We start from the raw sequence: 23,162 nt of genomic DNA on the forward strand, positions 1-23,162 counted from the left end.
CAGTTGGCTGGGTCTCCAAGGACTACACCTCCTTTTGGTTCAACCTCTTTTGTAGTAAAGGGGTTTAGAGCCTTTTCCTCCAGCCCAGCACTCAAAGGGAGACCATATACAGAACACTGTTACATCATGAATGCTGCATTCCTATTTGCTACCATTCTCAGGAAACAAAGCTTAGGCATGGATAATGTTACAGATCCCTTCAAGTGAGTCTACCCTTGGTTAAAATTTATTACTGTAAACCAGGGAAGTGGACAAGAAATTACAATAAATTTAAAGAAAGGTTAGACCCCTGGCTGGTGTGGTTCAGTGGGTTGAGTGCTTGCCTGCAAACCAAAAGGTTGCAGGTTCGATTCCTGGTCAGGGCACATGCCTGGGTTGTGGGCCAGTTCCACAGAGGGGAGCACGTGGGAGGCAACCGCACATTGATGTTTCTCTCCCTCTCTTTCTCCTTCCCCTCCTCTCTTTCTACAAATAAATAAATAAGATCTTTTTATAAAGGCTATAAAAATTAATTCTAATAAAAATGAATGGTGACACCAAAAACCATGCAACAAAAATAAAAAAGATAAATAAGCTACATCAGAATTTAAAACTGTGCATCAAAGGACACAAGCATCAAAGTGGAAAGGCAATGTATAGAATAGGGAAAATTTGCAAATCATATAACTGACATGGGTTAACATCCAAAATACGTAAAGAACTCTTACAACTTAAAAACCACAACACCAAAAAGAAAAACCAAACATCACAAGTAAAAAACGTACAGAAGACTAACTACAACCCTGGCTGGTGTGGCTCAGTTGATTGAGTGCTGGCCTGTGAACAAAAGGATTGCTGGTTTGATTTCCAGTCAGGGCACATGCCTGGGTAGCAGGCCAGGTCCCTAGTAGAGCATGCGCAAGAGGCAACTGCACATTGATATTTCTCTCCTTCTCTTTCTCCCTCCTTTCTCCTCTCTCTAAAAATACATCAATAAAAAATTTAAACACTAAATAGATAGTTTCCAAAGAAGATAAATGGCCTGAACAAGCATATGAAGAGATGTTTAACATCAGTAATTATCAGGGAAATGAATATCAAAACTACAATGAAATACCACCTCATACCCACAAACAGGCTATTATTAAAAACAGTAAACAAGTGTTGGTGAGGATGTGAAGAAACTAGTAGCCTGTGCACTTGTTGATATGAATGTAAAGTGAAGCAGTTATTATAGAAACACTATGGTAGTTCCTCAAAAAATTTAAAATATTGGGTAGGCCAAAAAGTCGATATGTTTTTTTTAATAAAAGACACATTTTTCATTTTCACCAATAACTTTTTTTTTTAAGTATTGGCTCTGGAGCTTTGATTTGTACTTCCATTTGAGCCTTTTTTTAAAGATTTTATTTATTTTTAGAGAGGGAAGGGAGGGAGTTAGAGAAAGAGAGAGAGAGAGAAACATCAACGTGCAGTTGCTGGGGGTCATGGCCTGCAACCCAGGCATGTACCCTGACTGGAAATCAAACCTGTGACACTTTGGTGTTCAGCCCGCGCTCAATCCACTGAGCTACACCAGCCAGGGCACCAACAACTTTTTTGATTTGGATATTTGGATAGCTGACATCAGCTATCTCCTGCACAGTATAACATTGATTGTTCTCAATTAATGTCTTGATTTGATCACTATCAGCTTCAACTGGTCTACCTGACTGTGGAGCATCATCCAGCAAGAAATCTCCAGATTTCTCCAGAAATCTTCACAAACCACTTTTGACACATTTTCTCAGTCACAACAACTCCTCCATACACTGCACAAATATTTTTCTGTATTTCAGTTGTTTTTACCTTTCTTGAAATAATAAAGCATAATATGCCAAAAATGTGTATTTTCTTCCATCTTCAATATTAAAATAGCTACACAAAAATTCACCAATTTTGATGTGTTTTAAATGCATGCTGACATTAGAACTGTCACAATACAATCTAAAATTGTTTTGAATGAAGTTAAAGACAGCTAAGCACTACTAGAGCCATCTTACAGAAAAAAGCAAACAAACTTTTTGGCCAACACAATAAAATTACTATATATGATGGAGTAATTCCATCTACTTAAAAGAAATGAAAGCATAAACCTAAACATATATTTGTACATGTGTGTGCATAGCAGCACTATTCATAGTAGCCAAAAGATGGGAACAACCCAAATGTCCATTGGTGGATGAATGGCTAAACAAAATGTGGTTTTAATACAATGGAATATTTATTCAGCCTTAAAAAGGAAAGAAATTCTGACACATGCTACAACATGGATGAACTTTAAGGACATTATCCTAAGTAAAATAAGCCAGCCACAAAAAAAGATAAATAGTGTATGATATCATTTTTATGAAGTATCTCAAGTAGTCAAGTTCATAGAGATGGAAAGTACAACACTGTGTGCCAGGGACTAGGTGGCAGAGGGAAGAAAAGCTATTTAATTGGGCAGAGTTTTAGTTTGGAAAGATAAAAAAGTTCTGAAAATATGTTTTACAACAATGTGAATGTCCTTTACACTACCAAACTGTGCACTTAAAAATATTCAAAATGGCAAATTTTGTGTGTATTGTACCCCAGTTAAGGGGTGGGGAGAACTGCACAAAGACATCTGAGTCTGCATCTAGTTCTTCTTGCCCACTAATTAGCACTTGCACTTTAGGTTCCTGATCATCCAGTGGTACCCTCTGAAATATTTGCTCCTCTAGGAGATCTTCCCCAACTTCCCAAACATTGTCAGTATTTCTGTTGAGATATTGCTGCTGGCAAATGGAAGCATAAATGCTTTGGTGTGTTTCATTACTGCCATGTTGAATAAACATTCTCCTCTGTGCTAAGGCTACAGACAGAACAATGAGGGAGACTGCACTGGCCCTGCTCTCAGAGCCCACAATCTGCAGGGGAAACCAGATTCCTCAAAATGAACCACATAGTGTGCTATGAGCCAACAATCACTGTGACTGCTTAGAGGGGGTGATTGACTGAGTAACATAGGAGCAAGTATAGTCAGGGGCCCTTCTCCAAGAAGGTGTGGTACCTGAGCTTAACCCTAAGGGACCAGTAGGGTTTAGGCAGGTGGACAAAGACAGTAGAGGGTATTCTAGATAAGTGAGTCCAGGATAAGGGGGAAAGAGAAGTATCGGGGGGAACAGAGGAGTTGAGAGAGGAAGGGAAAGAATGTGAATAGCAAAGCTGGGCAATAAGCACAAATGGTTCAAAGGAATTTATTAATTTGTATGTGCCTCTACTGCAGATATTGGCTTGAAGAGTCTCTCACCCACCACCAGCCTTCAGGGCCTCTTTGGAATATTTTGCATAGAAAGATGGCCAGAGCTCCAGGATGCCTCCTCCTGGTGGCATTGCCTGATAGCTGACTGCCAGTTACCTTGCTCCTCATTCTCTGCCCTGGAGTGGACCAGAAGCTAGAAGCATCACCATCTCTCTGGTCCAGAGAAGACTGTGGAAATTCCACTCTTGGCTGGCAGATAGACAGATCAATAGAGCAGGAGTTGGAGTGCCTGGCAGGGAGAGGCATCCCTAAGTGAGCACCCTCCTCCCTACCCACTTCACACCCTTTTCCTGCTTTAGGGGACAGACACTTGGTACCTGTGTTAAATGTCTAAAGCCAGTGTTTAAATTACATACATGTGCATGGGAATGGGGATATTCAGAACATATATTAGAAAAAGCAAGGGCCAGAGCAAGGCAGGAAGTGGCTAGGTGCAAAGGTGCCCAGAGATAAGAGAGTACTGCAGCAGAGTGCACATCGTTCCATCTGCAGATGGGCTTCTTCAGAGAAGATTATTGCCTAGGCTCCCAGTCCCAGGAGAGACCCCTTGAAGAAAGTTCAGCTGCTCCTCTCTCGCTTCTTCAGATTGGAACAGACTAAAGCTCCTGGAAAGCAAGCCAACACAGTCTTGACTGTGCAAAAGCTTAGCTGTTAGCTGGACTTAGAGGAGGGCTCTTGGGTGATTGAGCCAAAAACCTGGTGACAGAGAGGCTTTAGGGAGAATTCAAGGTGACATGGGGATAATGTATTCAAATGTGAAGACCTACACAGCTCTTCTAGCTCCTGGGGTCAAGGCCAAGGTTGGAGAGGCAGTTAGGCCCAAGCCCTTATGTCTTTTCAGCATCATCTGGCTCAGGGCTGTTCATCCCATCAGAAAGGTAATCATCCTCATTGTTCTGCTTCATCTTGGTTTCTAGAACCGTGATGCGCTGTTTGAGCTTCTGCTGGGCCCCTGTGTACTCAGCCAACAGGCGGCCAAAGCGAGTGTACAAGGTCTCCATGTTGGTCTCCAGTTGTTCTAGCTTCTCTTGCACATCCACCTCCATGCTGGATGCCACCTCATTCTCATCTAGTAACCCCTCTTTCATAAGGATTTCTCGACCCCTCTCCTCCAAGACCTTCTTGGCATCAGGGTACTCAGTCACGGCTTCCATGAGGTCATCCTTGGACAAGCAGAAGAGATCTGAGTAGCCCAGGCTGCGGATATTGGCTGTGCGTCGATTGCCCATTTTGCTACCCTTAATATTAAGGATACTGATCTCTCCAAAGCAACTCCCAGCTGAGAGCAGGGCATACTGAGTGACACCATCATCAGCCACTACTGCCAACTTGCCCTCCTTGATTATGTACATCTCCTTGCCAATATCCCCTTTGCGGCAAATGTAATCCCCAGGGCTGAAGACCTGAGGACGAAGCTTCAATACCAACTCCACCAGCAGGCCAGCCTCACAATCCTGGAAGATGCGCACTTTCTTGAGTGTGGACAAGTGGACATTGATGGCTATCTCAGCCCTCAGCTTGGCCGGCAGATTTTTGAGAACTTCCCGCTCATCCACAGTCTTCTTATTGGTCCAAAGGTAGTCAAACCACTTAATGACCTTGGCTTCCATCTCCTTGCTGACTTTGCGGAACTGCATGTAATGTTTGACTGCATCAATCTTGGCCTGGAACTCAGCTCGGGTGGCATTCATGTTGGAGATCATGGAACCCACATTTCCCACAATGGTGGCAAAGATAAGGACACCAATCAGGAAGTCAAAAATAACAAATAGATACTCCTCATCCTTTACAGGAGGTGGTGTCTCCCCAATGGTAGTAAGGGTCAGTGTAGACCAGTAAAGGCAGTAGATGTATTCCCTAGCCAAGTAGCCATACTGAGGATCAGTGATATTGGGATAAACCCAGGTGTCAACCCCAAAGCCAATGGACTTGGAAATGGCATAGTAGATGCAAGCATTCCAGTGGATGATGATCAAGATGTAGAGAACCAGGTTACTGATGCGGAAGATATTGGGGTAACTAGTGCGTGTCTCAGTTCGGTCAAAGAATTCAAACATACGGGCAAAGTGTAGAAGGCGGTTGAAACGCAGCTCAGGGCTGTGTATGCCCACAGCAAAATAGACCAGGTCTGTGGGGATGATAGAAGCTATATCTAGCTTGAACTGCAGAGTATGGATATAGTTGTCCCGCAGCTTCTTGGGATCTTTGACCAGCAGCCCCTGTTCTAGGAAACCTAGTAGAGATGCAAGCCCAGAAACATATCACCTATGTTTTAAGGCCTCTCCCTCCTGATGGGCTAACACTCAGCAAGGGAAAACTGCTCATCCAACCCTCCTTCCCAAGGGTTGAGTTCCCACAGGAAACTCAAGACGCAAGGCTAACCAGAAGTACCTTAACAGAACATCCCCTGGTCTGTACCTCACTAAGCATGGGAGGACCAAGAGGTTCAAAAAGGAGCAGGCACTAACCTAAGTCCCAGCCAGGTACTTGAGACTATCACTGTGTTAAGATGGTTTCCTGAAATTTTGGACTCAGGCCTTTGGATATATGGGTCATGGTCCTGCCTGTTCATCTCAGTTGTTTACTTACCTGTGCGTAATCGAATGAAGAGGTCTGCAATATAGACCACATCTGAGAAGTAGTCCAGCACCAGCCACACTAGGTAGTAGCTTTTCTGTAAGTCACTGAAGCAGGCTCTATAGGAAAACAGGGCTAGGCTCTAACCTCAAAGCTATCCAAGGTCCCCTAGAAGACGCCAACTGAGTGCAGAGCATGGGATGGGAACCAGGGGAACTGATGAGTCACAGTCAGCCTAGTAGTCAGTCAAATCCTTGCTTAATGAGTGAGTGGGTTGGGAGATATGTGGGGTGGGAAATGCTGTCAGGGAAAGCTAATGTGGAGATTGGCTTTGGAACTGAGACTACGAGAAGAATCTCCATAGGCTAAAAATTGGGAGAGGAAATTTTATTTTGAGGAAGCACCATGTTGTGATCCAGAAATAGTGAATGATGGGGCTGGGTGTGTCCAGAAGGTGGAGTTAGAGAGAAGGCCATGTCCAGAGGGCCTTGAAGGCCCTCTGAGGGCTTGAGCTTCATCCTGTGGGCAATAGGGAGCCACTGACGAGTTTGTGTGGAGGGAATGACATAATCAAATTCCAGTTTCTATCAACCACAGTTGCAAGCGTGGAGGATAAGCTGTAGGGGCAAGAGTGCCTGCAAAGAAGTATGAGGCTGTTATAGTTGTGCTAAGAAGAGAGGAGAGTGGCCTCAGCTAGGACAGTATTGGTGGCAATGGAAAAGTAGGAACATATTACAGATGCCAGGGAAAAGGATAAAAAGATAGACATAAGGCTTTGGTAGCATATTAAATCAAAGGGATCTTTAACAGGGCAGAAGGAGGTACTATTGGCAAGCAAGCAGGGAATCCAGAAACAGGGCTGGCTTGGGATAAGTTCTATGTCCACAGCTAGGACTAGTATGCTCTCAACCCCAGGGCCTGTAGACTCTAGGCTACTTTGACTGCCCCTTCCCAGACTCTCTCTACTCACCTGGCCACCAGCAGGCACCAGTTGTAGAGGACAGGCATGGCAATCACAAACAGCCAGCGGTAGTACCAGTCCCCAGCTGGGTCTAAGACAAATAGTTGAAATTTCTTCCTGAGGAGACAAACAAAGGCCAGGCTTGGGGACCAGGCTCCCAGCGTGGTAATACCCCTACTCCTAGAGTTCAAGGGTTCCTAAAAAACAATACTTCAGGGGATATGCAGGATGATGGGTAGGTTAGCTTATGGCCCTGTCTCTCAGGGAACCACAACCTGGTGCTAGGAATCTGAGAAGAGCTCAGATGGGCAAAGGACACCCCTTCTCCTATTTAACCTCCAATGGGCCCATGGGTTCCCATACCTCTGGAGGCCCCCTTGTCCAGAGTGAATGAGAAGGGACAGTGCTATTATTGGGTTGGGCTTCAGAGCCTAGAGAGTGACTTTTACAGAATCATAATAAGGTCTCAGGACCTGTTCCTACAACCCTCCTAGGGGCTGGAATTGGAGAGAGGAACTCCAAGCAAATGAGTGCCATGTGCTTCCTTCCCACCCCATGTCCCCCACCCCCTCATCCCCATTTACTGCTTGATCTCTAGCCCCCAAATCACTTTCCCAGATGGTGTATCCCACCTTGGAAAGAATTCTTATAATGCACTGGCCAAAGGTGAGGAACATCGGCTTGGCCAGACATCCACAGTCACCTGCTCATTCTTCTGAGAACAGACCTTCCAGCTCTACTTTCTCCCCACCCTGTCCTGCTGAATTGTTCCTAGGCCTTCCCTGCAAGTGGGTCTCCAGCATGATCTCTTTAAAGGCCTAACTCTGCACCCATACTGGCATTGGTATGGGAACACTCTCAACAGTAGTCCGTAATAGTGCTCTTCTCTGTAACTGCTGGAACAGAGGCTTCAATTGAGCCCTCTCCCTGCCTACATGCAGGTGCCCTTGCTACTTGCTTTGTGAGCAGTGAGAGGATACTTGGCAAGGGGCAGCTTAGGTGAGAAAAGCCACTAGGGGTTCTTGTGGCAAGTTGGCCACTGGCTGTTGCAAAAACTTTTGGCTGGGACAATGGAAATATTCTAGAGTTAAAACCATAGCAGGTCTTCTCTGCCCACCCCTTTCCCTGCCATGGCAGGGTTTGGTGTAGACCCCAGTCTGCCCATGCTGGTGACATAAGAAACCCCACTGAGCCCTCCAATTGTATGCTTGGGAGCCCTTCCAGTTCCACAGGCTGGACAGGTATACTTAGTGCCCTTGCCCTCGCCGTCCTTGTTGCCTTTGTCATCCCCTTGCTGTGTTGTCACGGTCTGGAGTTCAGGACCACGAAAACGCTCAAGGAATGAGTCAGGTCTTGGTTCCTCTTCGCGGAAATTCTTAATGGCCCAGTCTCTAATGACCCCCATCAGGCGGACGATCCTAGAGGTGAGAGAGGGATTATGAGCCAGAGAGAATTGTGTGTTCAGAACCTATGCCCAGGAGCTTGGTGTCTGATAAACAAGATGGGAAATGGGTCAGGCCATTATTTCCCAGTGCTAAGAACTGGAATCAAGGCCAGGGCTGAGAGCAGGTAGATGGGGCTCAGTCATGACTCAGAATGCAGCCTGAGGTGAAAGGGAAGACTTCCTGTAAGAGGTGCCATCTCAGTTGGTTGTGAAAAACAAATAAGAGGTCTCCAAGGCAAGATGGAGTTTGTCCTAAGGGAGGACAGGCCAGGAGGAAAGTTGTTCCAAGTTTCCTGATTTCCCTTTAAAACCTACAGCCCTGGGCTACAGGCCTCAAGGCCCTGTACATAGGCCCTTCTGCTGGGAAGTATTCCTCCCCTGTGATGCTGAGACAAGAAAATCTAAAAGGAAGCCTCCTTTGGCCACTCCAAGTTTATTCAGATAAGCTTCCTCAGGAGAAAACAGTTAAGCAATGACAGCACTGATAGTAGTTCCCAGATGTCTTCATGGAAAATCCCAGTGGGACTGAGAGAAGGAGAGCCATGTTGTCCACTTTGACAGACCCCAAGTGTGGGAGGGTGTAGCAGCAGGACTGTGGTGGAACCCACCTGCGGAAACCACCTCTCTCCCGCTGGAGGGCATCCATCTCTGACAGCCTCTGCAGTTCTGAGGATGTGTCATCTTCAGCCGCAGACTGTGGCCTACAGAGGAAGAAGCAGTTGCCGAAAGGTTCCCTGAGCATACCTTGTTTCCTATTGGCACTGTCTCCTCCTGTGAGGCACCTAGACACTCCATGGTTCCTTTAGAGGATGTCTTCTTGAGTCAAAGATTGTTTACTCTGTGACAATGAGGCAGAGCTTGGAGGAAGTAGCAGCCTAAAGACCATCTCTAATATGACTCAGCTTCAGGAGACTCACCTGCTACTGGTCCCCTGGTCATCGTTGCCATTGGTCTTGATGGCAGTAGGTGCGTGATGGTTGTGGTTATTGGCTGTAGAGCTCTTCACACCATTAGATTTTTCTGTCATCTTCGATGTACAAATGGGACCCTCACCTTCCAGGGAGAGGACAAAAAGGAATGTCACAAAGGACTCTGGCACCCATATAAGTCAGAGTTGCAACAGAGCAGTGAAAAGAGAACCAGGGCCCATCTGGCAAACACCAGCACCTCTGGGTACTACTATGGCAGTTCAGGGCAAGGGGACCCAGCATTGTCTAAATGTCAGGGTCCAAGCACCAAGAAGATGATAGTGCTATTCCCACTCTGATAGACAATTGAAAAGGCAAATGGTGCTAAGTTGCAAAATGTGTTTTTCTTTTACTCCATTGAAATTTTTGACATATGAACTATCAGAGCTAATACAAAACAAGAAAGAAAACTATTTAAGCTATCTATGGTGCTCTGCCTTTGCAGATGTTTGGCATATGCTTAGGCTGCTTAACACCTCCAGAGCAACAACTACCCCCAAACTCCTGCTCCACAGGAGGAGATGTATCTTTTTGACTCAAGTGCTTTATGGATCTCCTAACCAAAGACCTTCCCAGAGCCCATGCTCTTCAGGTAGGAGTCCCATTTCTCACTGACTTTTTCAACCAGGGGCATGGCCTCTGGGGTTCCTTCCTTTCAGCTCAAATATCATTCACCCCAGCACCCTGAAATCATATCACTCAGGCTGAGGAACAGATAGGAGCCCCATGGGTGGGGAAGGGAGTGAGAAGGAGAGAAGGGAGAGCTCCAATAGGATCTTCAAGTCAGGACTCTTTCCTTTGGGATATGAGAGTTTTGGAAGGACTGATCAGGAACATGACAAGGACAGCATTATATTCTAGAAAGATCCATGTGGCTGCTACATGGAGACTAGATTATAGGGGGAGCAAGAGTAGAAATGAGGGATAGGGAGAAGGCTGGAAAGATGGTGCCACTGAAGCCTGACACAGGGCAGAATAGAAAAACATTTAGGAAGGAGAATGAACAGCATTCAGAGAAGGATTGAGTGTGGGGATCAAAGGAGAGCAAGTGGGTGGGATCATGCAGGAAAATAATACAGAGTGAGGATTCAGGGCAGAGTAGAGTAGGTGGTGTCTACAAAACAGACTGAGAAGAAGCAGCTTGAGAGGGAAAAAGCCAGAAGAGAAACAGAAGATTGTGTTCCAAAGTGTCTGTCATGAAGTCAGGTAGGCTGGAGCAAAAGAGACTCACAGCAGCTCTTCCCTGCTGAGGATTGTTGGTATGCCCTACCAGATTTGGTCAGAAGTGGTCAGCACACCCACTAGATTGCCTGTGGCCCCTGTTGCTGGTGCACCTCCCCCCAGCTTGTTCCAGCCTCTGGAGCTGTCACCATGACAATAACAGGCATGTTGACCTCTGTGGTGAGTGGTAATAACAAACAGCCTCAGAGATGTTCACCTGGTGCTCTCTGTGGGACTACAGCACTGGGATTATAATAAGGGCACCTGAGAAAGAGGAGTATGGTTGGGCCCTAGAGGCAGCCGACCATGGAGACAGAAATATCCAAGCAACACAAACAAAGCTGAAGCCACTCATATTGATCAGGTTTTCAGGGCTAGCCTTCTGGAAGCCTAAAGATTAAGAGGGGCTATACCACATTGAATGAAGGGTAAAGGTAGAGAAGAGACAGTGAAACACAAGTCAATTGCAGGGATGAAGGGGATACTGGTGTGTGGAGGCTGGGTCTGGGCTAGAGAGTGAGTTGTACTTTCAAGAAAAGGACAGAGGAGGCCAAGGACAGCCTCGGGAGTCTGAGAACACCAGGCAGAGAACTTGGGAGAACATCTCTCTCTGATAGAGAGACTGTGCAGGACTTGCCTGCCAGCACTTGGATTCTTCCCCTCCTTACAGATGATCCCCAATAGAAGTGACCCTGAGCCCACAAGAGGGTAGCTCAGAGGCTATAACACAAGTTATGCCCTCTCTAAGGTTCTGATACCAAGAGAGATTCTTCTCCCATGATCCCTGATCTTTCTTTGCAAGGAACAAGCCCTTCCCTGAGTCTAGCTGCCCAGAGGTGGCTGATTTGCCATATACATGCTCCTACATCAGAACTGCTCCTTCAGATCATTTGCCAGGGAACAGGCCAGTGATTCTCATACTCTCTTCAAGAAACTTCACCTAGTCCTGGCTGGTGTGGCTCAGTGGTTTGAGCACTGGACTGCAAAGCAAAGGGTTGCCGGTTTGATTCCTGGTCGGGGCACATGCCTGAGTTGTGAGCCAGGTCCCCAGTGTGGGGTATGCAAGGGGTGGCCACACATTGATGTTTCCCTCCATCTCTTTCTTCCTCCCTTCCCCTCTCTCTAAAAATGAAAAAATAATTTTTTAAAGAAATCTCATCTAGTCTTAAGTCTTCAGTTGCCATCATGTTGCAAACAAGGCATCTCTCCTTATCTGCTCTCCTGTATCTCCAGCTGCTTCTCTGTTGAGGCACCTCAAACCCAACATAGATTAAAAACTGAACTTGACACCATTAAATACAAATTGGCTTTTCCTCCAATTTACCCACCTCATAGAAGGGCCTGCCCTCTACCCAGTCACCTAAGCCAAAAACCTCTATGTCAACCATACTTCTTGTTTTCTTCGATTATCACATTTAAGCACTCTGAACTTAATCAGTTGTCTCCCCAAAGTGTCAAAGATCTGTCCAAGTACTGCCATCTGTATCCAAGGCCTTGTTCTGGTCTCGAGCATTCACTATCACTCCAGGCCTGCTATAGCAGACTCTGACTGGCCCCACACTCACTGAAATCTGGACTACAGGGGAGACATGGACACCATCAGGGCTTGCTGGAAGTTAAAGCTCTCATGAAGGGATGAGCCATCCTCCCATAGCACAAGAGCAGAGAGGAAGGTGAGGGAGAACTCTGAAAAGCTACAAAGGTGACACATGGTTTGAAGAACTGATCAAATGGAGAAGTCCGAGGAGGACAGGACTTGTGGAAGAGTCTAAGGAAGGGAGAAATCTGCAAGGCCAGCACCTTGCCCCCATGTCAGGAAGAGCAGGAAAATGCAGAGCCTGCATCTTCTTTTCCTTGAGATGAAAGCTGGAAGGGTTCTACATTCACCAACAGGGGCCTCACTGGTTATCTTATCCAGAGCAGCCTCAGAAGTGGTGAGAAAAGAAGGCATAATTTTCAGGGTTTCAGAATAACTAGTAGGAGGTGAGGAACAAACGATAGAGAATGTATCTAACTCTACAGTCTTAACTGAGAGAGAAGAGAGAGATAAGGTAGGAACTGAATCATATGGGGTTGCAACAGTTTCTCTAAATTGCTTTTGTTTTTATCCTTTTGCAGAAAGATAATAAAATGAGTACAAAGGTTTTAAGGAGGGATTCAATAGATACTGAAAATATCTGTGCTTGTGACCAACTCCAGTTAAAGCTGGAGCTCATGAAAGATGGATGTAATGGGTGGGTCCAGATACAAGAGCTGGTGAGAAGACGCTTGAAGCACACAGCAGGGGGTCCACTGATGAGCAGACTAGGAGAGAAAAAGGTGATAGACAAACATTCTAGAAGGGGGTGGGCTACAGTGAGAGACAGTTGAAGAGGTTCACTCATATGAAACCTCAGCATTGTCAGTGAAATGAGTGAGGCACCAGGCAGCAATAGATGCAGACTTTGGAGGAGGCCAGAAGGTTTGCAATAGCTGCTGTGGGGATGAACAGGGAAGACCAAACAATTGTGAGGGCAGGACTGGGATGGGTGAGGAAGTCATCAGACCATGTATCTGACAAAAAGAAAACAGATAAGCAGAGGTCCCAAGTGGAAAGTGGGATCCTCAAGGAGGTAGATTTTTAAACCAAGAGTCAGGCACGATGATTCTATAAAAAGCCCAACATCAATCATGGTATACTTCTAGGTCTCTTTTCTCCTCATCCACAAGTTAAACAACCAGCTTAAGACTTCCATAGAAAATCTAGCCTGACCCAAGAAGTGTCTTGGACCCTGGCTGAAAGTATTTTGAGGACAATCCCTTTATAGATGTTAAGGCCAGAACAAAACGTACAACGAGTTAGTGGAAGAAAGAGCTACTCACTCCCAGTTTGTGGCTCTTTCAAGTGTTCACTGCTGCCTGGTTTTCTTTTTTTTTTTTTTTCAGTAATGTAGTCCATATATTTTTTTCCCAAGGCACCTGTTGTGCACCAGGTCAGTGCTAGATACTTAGGTTAAACAGATTCATCTGGCAGTCTCTGATCTCAGTGCTGCTCCCAGTATAAAAGAGAAAACAGCCAGGAACATAATTCAGTCTCAGGGCCACTTGTTTGTCCACCCCTATTCTGTTTCTCAGTAGCATTTTACACAGTTTATCCACTCTCTTCTTGAAACAATAGGTTTCCTCTCCTGGTTTTCCTCTTATCTCACTAGTCACTTCTTCACAGTGAACTCTGAAGAAACCCCCTCCTCTTTCATAACTCTAAAATTTGGAGTGTTCTGAACTCAGTCTTTGGATGGAATCCTTATTTTTTTTATGTCTTCATCATTTCCTCATCCAGTCTTGTGGCTTCAAACACATCTGTATGCTGATGACTTGCATATTTGTAACACCAGCCCAGTCTCTCCCTTGAACTCCAGTTTGTTTCCCTGACATTACCACTAGGATATTGAATAGGCATCTCAGGCTGAATATGTCCAAAATTGAGCTCCTGATCTTCCCCTCCAAACCCTATCTTTCATACTCAACTGAATCTTAACAAGGCACTGTCATTCTCCCAATTATTGTCAAAAACCTCAAAGTCATCCCTAACTTCTCCCTTTCTTTCATATCCCCACAATCTACATATGCAAATTATGTGAAATCTACCTTCAAAACACCCTGCATCCAATCACTTTTCACTATCTCCACCATCAACACCTTAGTCCAAAATACCACTTTTTCTCATTGTCTGGCACATGGTAGATACTCAGTACATAAGTTTTGTATGAATAGTCAACAAATGATATCTGCACTCTTCCCAGTTCATTACTTCCTGTTTCTACTTCCATTAGTCACCTTAGGCCTCCACTGTATGAATTAGTTTATTTTAAAGGAATATTCAACACTTCTGCATCAGGGAAAGATGGAGTAACAGGAACCAGCTATGCCCTCCAGAATGAAATAGCCAAACTTAAGCAAATATATGAAACAGCAATTTTCAAGACACTAGACCCTAGACAACAATGATCAGTGATCCATAAGAGGCAGGAAACAAATGAAGTGATTCCTACAATTGTTCCAGATTACAGTCTCATGAGAGTTTTCAAACCATGGCACGGAGAGGGGAAACTCAGGTGGAACCTGACAGATTCCCTAGGTTGAGAAGATAGGGAATAGAATCCAAGGAGACCAAGGCAGCTAGAGTTTGCAAAACAGAATACTGGAGAAGAGAGAGCTGCAGAGAAAGACAACTCTGGAGATCTGCAGACAGTCCCTCCAAAGTATTCAGCCAAGTGTTTATCAGGGCAAACTATGAGGAAGCTGTTCATGGCTGGGGAAAGAACCATTTCCCAAAATTAAACTTAATAGTCCTCATCTCTAACACAAGGCTTGAAAATATAGTGTCTAATGCTAATAACTAGACTGGAAAACCTAATGATTCACAGGGTATTGGGTAGTGTACTCAGAAATGTCTTGCTTCTATAATGGGGAAAAATGTCAAAAATGTTTTTGTTTTATTTTATTTTCAAAAATGTTTTTAGAAATAAAAAAAAGTACCCAGCATCCAACCAGGGAAAATTCAGTGTGTGGTATTCACTCAAAAACTACCAGGCACACAAATAGTTTCTCCATAATGAAGAGGAAACAATCCATCAATCAAAATAAACCCAGAACTGACACAAATATAAAATTACCAGGCAAAGCCCTGGCTGGTGTGGCTCAATGGACTGCACACCAGACTGAGAAGCAAAGGGTCGCCAGTTTGATTCCCAGGCAAGGCAAATACCTGGGTTGCAGGCCAGGCCCCCAATAGGGAGCCTCCAAGGGAAAACCACACATTGATGTTTCTCTCCATCTCTTTCTCCCTCCCTTCCCCTCTGTCTAAAAATAAATAAATAAAATCTTTATAAAAATTACCAGGCAGAGATACTTAAAAAATTAATATAACTGCATTCCATATATTCAAAAAGTTAAGTATGGTTATGAAATATGTGAAAAGATCCAAATCAGTCTTCTGAAGATGAAAACAACATATTTTGAGATGAATAAATACATTAGATGGGATTAACTGCAGATTAGATATTGCAGAAGACAAGATTAGTAAACTTTAAGACAACATAATACAACAACCCAAAATAAAGCACAGAGAGAAATGCAAATCAGTGTAAGATGGAGAAAACATCAGCAAATTGTGACACAACTTGAAGTGGCTTAATATACATGTAGCTGAAATTCTCAAAGGAGGAGGGAAAGAAAAGATACTTGAAGAAATAATGGTCAAAATGTTTTCAAATTTCATAAAACTATAAATCCACAGATATGAGAAGCTCAATGACACCCAAACACAAGAAACATGAAGAAAACTACACCAAAGTACATTATAATCAAACTGCACAATTCATTGATAACAGGAAAATCTTAAAAGTACTCAGAGAAATAAAATATATTATGTGCAGTCACAAAACTAAAGATGGCATCAAATGTCCAGTAATAAAGATGAGGATGACAGCAGCACCTTTCTGCTGAACTTCAGGCTTTTCTTACATCTTCCAGCTGGGTATTACACTCTGGCTTCCTTTGGACAGGTATGACTCACCCTGTCCCCAATCACATTGAATTTATCACCACCATTGGCCCTTAGACAGACATTTGTGACAGACTGAGGCTTCAAGCCTTTAGTTTCTGGCCTTCTGGATGGCTTGGCACTCAAAATTCTCCCTGAAGATCATTTCCATGTTCATTCTGCCTGTGCACAGTTTCCTGCCACCTTTCCAAGGTCCTGGGGCAAATTCTCAGTCCAGACTATGCCACCTTTCTTGCCAGCACCCTCGTGCACTAGAGTGTGCACTGCCTGAGGGTGAGTCTCAGTGTCTGCATTGTTATGTACTGCATCCCCACATATCACTGGGACTGGCTCCTGGAAAGCAGTCCATACATACTGATGGAGGGAAGAAAGAAGAAAGGGAGGAAAGGAGGGAGGGAAGAAAGGAGAAAAGGAGAAAGAGAACAACACATAAAGGTTAGACCTTGGTGCAGTTCTAAGGAACCAGATGCAGCTGATAGTAGGAGAGACTAGCTCCAGTGGGTCTTCCCAGAAGGAATACAAAACCCTCCAGGTGGCCAGGTGGTCCAGCTTCTTTTATATCCCAGGCCATCCTGTCCTCAGATTCATGTTACTATCAGCCAAAGTTTTTCCATTGTGATTGGGAAGAGAACTCTTCCATAACTAACAGCCTAAAGAGCCAGGCTCCAAGTCTCATTCATAAAGTAGTTCCCCAGATATTCAGTTCTGGCCATTGTAGTGGGTAAAGTCCTGGGCAGCAGGCAGAGAATGTGGTTCCAAGCATAGGGTTATGCACATCATGGGTGGCAGGGAATAGGGTAGGCTGGAAGGAAATCAGGGAGGTGGGCAGGCAGGCAGACAGCAAACAGCAAGGAGAGCCAAGAGGAGAAAGGTAAGTTTTTATTCATTCAGTAGCTACCAAAGGCTAAGCTCCTAACCTAAATTAACTCATGTAATCATCACAAAAGCTTGACAAGGCTAATTCTATTGTTATCCTCATTGCAGAGATTCACATGCAAGCAATCTGGTTTCAAAAGCACACTGGGCCACAGGGCATGTCTGGAAGGTAAACAGAGCCAGGGACCTGGACACTAGCAAAAAGAGTTAGGTTAGAACTGCACCAGGCTCAGCAGGCTCTTAGGGCTGACTTTTCAGTAAGGAGCTGAAGCTGCAATTACCCCCTTGTGCTCCAGGCCTAGGGAGACAGTTACAAGGAGCCCAGCCATGACAAAGGAGAGTTGCAGGAGCTGGGGGTGTGCACCCCAAGCTAGAGATGAAAAGAGTGTTTGGCACTCACTAGGCAGACAGTTAGTCCTTAATGCTGATTCACCTTTGACTACAATCAGTCACCCTGAGCTCAGGCTCCAGCCTAGCACCTTCATAAAACAGATGCTTGAGAACTATTTGCTGAGTAAATGGAATCTCCAGTAGGACGCACAGAATGAAGGGTTTTTCCTAAGAGGCCTGGCAGGCCAGCATGCTTGGTCACTACTTTGACAAAGGGCTGGAGCTTCTAGTGTGGACACTATTACATCAGAAATTTGCCATGACTGGGCTACCTTTTCCAAGAAAGGCTTCATTTCTTCACAAAGATAAGACTGGAGCATTGTATCTGACATCAGCCATGTTCAGTTCATACCCCAGGGGAGGCTCCTCTGAGGGGTAATGGGTTGGATCTAAGCCCCTGCTGTCCTCACTGAGAAACTCCTCCTGTGCTCCACATTTCCAGGTGCCCAGAGGCCATCTCTACTTCCTGGGAACAGTCACTGTGCCCCTAGACTCACCATATCACAAACTGACATGACTTTTCTCACACAAGCCCCAGCTCCTACCTTCCCAATGCTTTATCTTGAGAAAAACACCTCTCCCCACATATGCTCAATCGAAAAACCTAGGAGTCATCTTTCATACCCCTGCCCAAGCCCCAAATCTTGTTGGCTCTTCTGTTGAAATCCCTCTCTAGTACCCTCATCCCTGTCCAACCTGACTGCTGCTGCTCTAGGTCTGGCCTCAACCCTTGTCATAGTCTTCTGCCTCATTGCCTATTAGCCTTCAGATTCCCAGCCCTTCCTCTTCTCTACCTTTCATATCACCAGGGTGAGTTCATTAAGTCCACACCTGGATCTGTCTGTCATCCTTGTTTCTAATACCAATGGACAGATGCCATCACCCTAGATATAAACTTTCTCAAGGCAGGGAATTGTCTGTTTTCTTTAGTCAATAATTCTTATAGCCTAGCCCAGTGGCAAGCAGTGCATATTTAGAGGTGAATGAATGCATACATTCCCTAAACTTGCTCTGTATTTTCCCAAATCCACACCCTTGTTTCTAGTCCACTTTCCCCCACTTTATTCATATCATAGACTTATCATGCTTTGACAGTTATTTACTTTCTAATTGTTTGTCCCCACAAGATGGTCATGTCCATGTGAGCAGGGACCAAGTGTGACTTATTCCCTGCTGCATCCCAAGACTAAGGATAGTGTCATATACCTGTTGAATAGATGGAGGTGTCATTTATGTGATAAATTCTAAACTCTGCTCTTGGGCATTCAAACCCCTTCTAGATCTCATTAGAATCATATTTGCAGTTTCATCTTTCATGGGGCCATCTCATGTTAGAGCCTGAAGAAGTTTGGCCAGAACTGCTCCTGGAAGTTCTGAGGCCACCATGAACCTGAGGGCATATCGGGTACATATTCTCTCAGCACAGTTGTGGTTCATTTTGAAGTACATGTCCCAGTCCAAAGACTTAGTGCCCGGTCCAAGCACTAAGTGTCTCTTCCTCTGGAGAAAGCAGCTACCACCCTGGAGCCTCCATTTGACAAATAGTGCTGAAGACTTTGCCCATGCTCTTCCAAGAGCAGGGCTTAGACACTGGCAGAAGATCTAGAAAACAGGCTACCCCAGAAATAACTCCCTCCTATGACTACAGTGTGACATGGATTAAGTTGACAATTGCTGGTCTGGGCTCAAGGGGAGATGAAGGGCAAGCTCAGCTGTAGAGCCAAAATGGAGAACTGGTTCCTGCTCCAGGCTTTCTTCCTGGTTCTAGAATCATCCCTCAACCAGTAGCTGCAAAGGCTTCATTGCAGATGCATTTGCCCAGATAGTAGAGGAGCAGGCTCCCAAAACCTAGGCTCAAGGTTCTCCTGAGGAGGCCAGGATGCAGCTCAAAGGGTTGAAAATGAAGGCCACAATCCCAGCAGGCTTTCTAGGAGAAGCACATGTAACCCGACACCCCTATCTCCGTTACTTTTCATACACAGAGAGCCACGGAACTTCAAGTAGCACACCTGTATGATCTGAGGCTGGGATGCCCTGATGTGCCCTTGGTAGGCAGACAATGGAGGTGAGCACAGGTGGTGAAGCCCACAGGCTCCTTCTTCTCTCCCCCCAAACCCTGCCTGGCCAGGTAACCCCTTAGTCCCTCTGTTTCAAGTGTTCACCAGACACTGCCCCACCCAATGCCCTCCTATGAAAAAACAAAGGCTCAGCTGTTTTGGGACAAGCCTAGCATAACACTCAGTGCCTTCATACTCCTAGAGCCCCAGGATTTCATTTGGCTGCTTTGACAAAAAAAAAAATGTTTTATGCATGTTACTTTTCCCTCAGACCAGAAACACAAAGGCTCGTGTTAAACCTGTCTCTAGGACCTGCACATTTTCATGAGCTCCAGCCCCAACCCTGTAGAAGCCATTGGTCTGTGGCCACAGGAAGATGTCAGCCCTTGGTCAGTGGTCGTCTCAGCCCAATGTCAGCCCCTTTCCTCACCAATCAGATGACTTCAGAGGCAGGATCAGCACCCGTTGTTCTGTCTGTGAAGCCTCCAACCAGAGATGAGCCCCTGGGGACTCATTAGCACCTGAAGCCAGCAGAGACCACTTGGCACTCCTGTCTCTGGGTTTGTAGGGTCTTTTAACTCCCACACAGCTAGCAGCCTCCCAGTCAGAAAGCTGCCCCATCTTTCCCGATGCCAGCAGGGGAGGCTGGTAGTGATCCAGAAGAACTCATGTTTACTGCTGAAGCAAGCCCAAGACCTTGGTCCAGGATGGCACCTGTCCACTGGAGAAGCTGTCCTGTCTGCTGTCTGGATAGCTGACCCTCTTACTGTGGGTCCTGCACACCTTAGGCTGCCAGCAGATGAAGACTGGATGCTGAGCTTCCCAGCTGTGGAAGCTGCTTGTCTGCCCAGATCCAGAAGGCAGCCCCTCCCAAGCTCCCTAAGGAGCCCTCCCTTACATGGAGCATGTATCACTCAGGGCTTTGTATCCTGGGACTAAAAGCCACCAGCTCACTGCCCTCATGTTCCTGCCTTCCAGCCTTGGTTACGTCCCAGCCAGCCTACCTGGCCAAGGGCAAGCTAGCGAGAAACCTGGGAGAGAGAAGAGGTACCTGGAGGGCTGGGGGAAAATCCATTTCTTCTCTTCCAGGGCTCCCTGGACTTGGTCTCCAAGAAAGGTCAGGCTTGGGGAAAGGAAAGTAGGCAATAACCCTTGGATGGCAAGTCATTGGCTCCTTTTGCAGAAGCTAGGATGTTAGGCTGCTCCCAGGTACAACACAGCCCTTCTCCCTATACCCTCATCTCCTGCACCCACATGGCCACCTTCTTCTGCCTGCCTCCCTCCAGCTGCAGGAAGCCAACTGGAGATAATATATCTGGAATATTGAGTTTTAGCACCTGCTGGGGCTAACAGAGGTCTGTGGCCTTCCCATCAGAGTGGTATGACCAGAGGTTACAGTTTTTCCCGCCTGCACATGCGACTTGGGGGACTGTCCCCTCTCTCAGAATACTGTGTGAGGCAGCTTTTGTGAGGCCTTGTGCACAAATCCCAGGCACATACAGGTGCATATATTTGCATGTGAAAGCAAGAATTTGCAAGGATGCACACCAAGCAAACCATGGGAGTTAGGCCTGTGGTGGCTTGACATTGGAGGCAAGGGGCTTTGTTAGCTACACCTGTAATGTTTGCATTTTTCAGGAGAATATCACAAAGTAGAATTTGTGTGATCCAATATTTTTAAATTGCAGTGTGCTGGCACATAGTACATGCAACAGAGAAAGTAGTAGCCAGAATTGACTGACATTTCTGCAGGAGGCTTTTCCACAGAGGGCATGCCCTAAAGGCCAGACTTCTATGACCAAGGCAAAACCAGCCCTTCCTTCAGGAGGCAATTAGGTCAGAATTGCTCTTTGGAGGCCCTGGTCAGAGGCCTTATGGCCAGCCATTTACTTCTGTTGGGTGCCATGGATGTGGAAAGCAAGGGAAGCTAGCCCCTGCTTTCAAGCAGCTCCTGATCTAGCGGGGTAGGGGACTGACAGTATACCCCTCTTATACCAAGCCTGGGCAACCCATGGGAAATTTCACAGAAGAGCAATAAACATGATGCAGAAGAACCCTCTCCATACCCTCAACTGTAAATGAGTACCGCCCTTCCCTCTACTTGTCAATGGGGGAGTTCTAGGCTTATCGGGAAAGGGCTGGCTTTATGCTGGAGAGCCTGGGGAAGGCCAAGGCAGCTTGACAGGGAAATAACATTAATGATTAAGACATTCCAGACAGATAATATCCAAAGAGACAGGCAGGAGGTGCCAGCCACCACAATACAGCCCCTCACAGAACCCTGCAGAGGGGTCTACTGCCTATCTCCCAGGCTGCGATGGAGGCCAGCATGAGGCAGCTCTGGCTCTGATTTTCCTCTAGAGGACCCTAGAGATGGAGTGGACAGGTAGGGCTAGGAACAGCCAGTTACACCTCAAGGTGGATGGAAGGATAGCTCCCCCAGCCCACAAGGCATTTCTCCAAGGGGCTGCCACACTGTTTGCATCTCAGGTAAATTGTTCCCAAGGGTGAATCTTTGTTTCACAACATATTTCCAACCAGACTTTTCCTGCAAACATGTTCATGTCTGGTCACACAAATGCACACCCACATCTCAAAGGCAGGCCTTGCCCCACCCCACAATAGCTGCCTCTTCCTCTTAGCTTTCTGTGTATTCCAGCTGGAGCAGAAAAAAGGGGAAGCTTGAGTAGGACCACTCAAGGGCAGGCTTTCTGGCATCTTTAGCTTCAGCCAACTCCACTCTGCTTGGCTTACCTTCCATGTCATCAAAAACAGTGGGAGTTTGGGTCTAGTGGTGGGAAGCTATGCATGCTGCCTTTCACTAAACCTGAAGAATGGGCTGCTCCCCTTAATTAGTTCCCACACCTTGGGTCTGTCCTGAGGCTGTGAGGAGTATACATGTGGCTAGCAAGGAGGAACCCCAGTTTTCCTCCTAGCTCTCTGGTGATTCCAGGGGCTCCAGGGCCCATTTGGAAGAGGCAAGGAGGCTGCAGGTTCGTGTCAGTCCTCTTGGTTCTTAGAAGTATTGAAAGCCCCAAAGAGTAAGGAGTGGAGGAACCCCCTTATTGCATGGGGGCTATGGAGGACCAGAGAGGGGTGGGAAAGGGGTAGAGCAGGCTCAAAGATTCAAGTCTCTCCCCTCTGTCTCCCTTCACCTTCCTGCCCTCACTCTTCCTCCCTCCCCCACCACCTCTTTCCCTCTGTCTCAAAAACACAAACATGCAATCATGCTTATTTTATTTTTCCTGACTAACACATTCTCTCTTCTTTATTATAGAGAACTCATGACATATTTGGGAAGTTAGGAATGGTCTGGTTAGCCATTAAAGCCAATGAGAATGTTCTGGGTCCCTGCTCCCAAGAGTCATCTATTTATCTCTTTGTCCCAGGGCAAGAGACAACCAGTCTTCTGAAGGACTCCTACAACCTGGCACTTCTGCCCTGTGGTTGGGCCCCAAGAAGTGACACTCTTTGTCTGAGTCCCACTGCCCTATCCAGCAATCCACCCTGTCTGAGGTGAGCATCACAGGGCTGTGGACATGAGTGAATGAAGTTCAAAGTCCCTCTATGTGGCCTCCCATCCATCCTCCAGAGATGAGTAGGGGCCTCATCCTCAGCAAGTCTATAGTAGGGACTCAGGAGAACACATCCTAGACCCAGCCTTGTCCTAGTCTTGCTGGACAATCCTGGGGCCATGTTCCCCCTCTCTGGAACTCAATTTTCTCTTGGACAAGTGAAAAGTTTTCTGGTCTCTTCAAGGAGATGTCCTCTGATTGAGTCTGCAATACCTGGCCTAGACAAGCTGCTGCAGAAGCATGT

The 23,162-nt window shown here is 46.0% G+C and overlaps 1 protein-coding gene across 3 annotated transcripts; it reads right to left on the reverse strand.

Moving 5' to 3' along the window:
• Window positions 1–3,223: 3,223 nt before the first annotated feature.
• On the reverse strand, window positions 3,224–20,174 carry CNGA2 (cyclic nucleotide gated channel subunit alpha 2). 3 transcript variants are annotated; one of them, XM_036017114.1, is made up of 9 exons: window positions 19,774–20,174; window positions 18,369–18,492; window positions 13,338–13,503; window positions 9,204–9,339; window positions 8,895–8,987; window positions 8,090–8,260; window positions 6,852–6,959; window positions 5,894–6,000; window positions 3,224–5,537 (listed from the first exon to the last, which is right to left on the reverse strand). In XM_036017114.1, exons 3-9 carry the CDS (start codon window positions 13,411–13,413, stop codon window positions 4,132–4,134), a joined length of 2,097 nt encoding a protein of 698 aa, XP_035873007.1. In that variant the 5' UTR covers window positions 13,414–13,503; window positions 18,369–18,492; window positions 19,774–20,174; the 3' UTR covers window positions 3,224–4,131. The 3 variants fall into 3 exon arrangements, with proteins under 3 accessions (XP_035873007.1, XP_035873008.1, XP_028379282.1); XM_036017115.1 differs by lacking the exon at window positions 13,338–13,503; XM_028523481.2 differs by lacking the exons at window positions 13,338–13,503; window positions 18,369–18,492.
• Window positions 20,175–23,162: the final 2,988 nt, after the last annotated feature.

This window comes from Phyllostomus discolor, chromosome X (genome assembly GCF_004126475.2).
Source record: "Phyllostomus discolor isolate MPI-MPIP mPhyDis1 chromosome X, mPhyDis1.pri.v3, whole genome shotgun sequence".
Classification (NCBI taxonomy): Eukaryota; Metazoa; Chordata; class Mammalia; order Chiroptera; family Phyllostomidae; genus Phyllostomus; species Phyllostomus discolor.

Excerpts from the sequence above, each read along its gene's own strand:
- CNGA2 (XM_036017114.1), bottom strand. The coding sequence starts at position 13,413 with ATGGACTACATTACTGAAAAAAAAAAAAAAAGAAAACCAGGCAGCAGT. Across the intron at positions 8,988-9,203 it reads GACCAGGGGACCAGTAGCAG|GCCACAGTCTGCGGCTGAAG; the intron begins GTGAGTCTCCTG and ends CTTCCTCTGTAG. Across the intron at positions 5,538-5,893 it reads CTTCATTCGATTACGCACAG|GTTTCCTAGAACAGGGGCTG; the intron begins GTAAGTAAACAA and ends CATCTCTACTAG.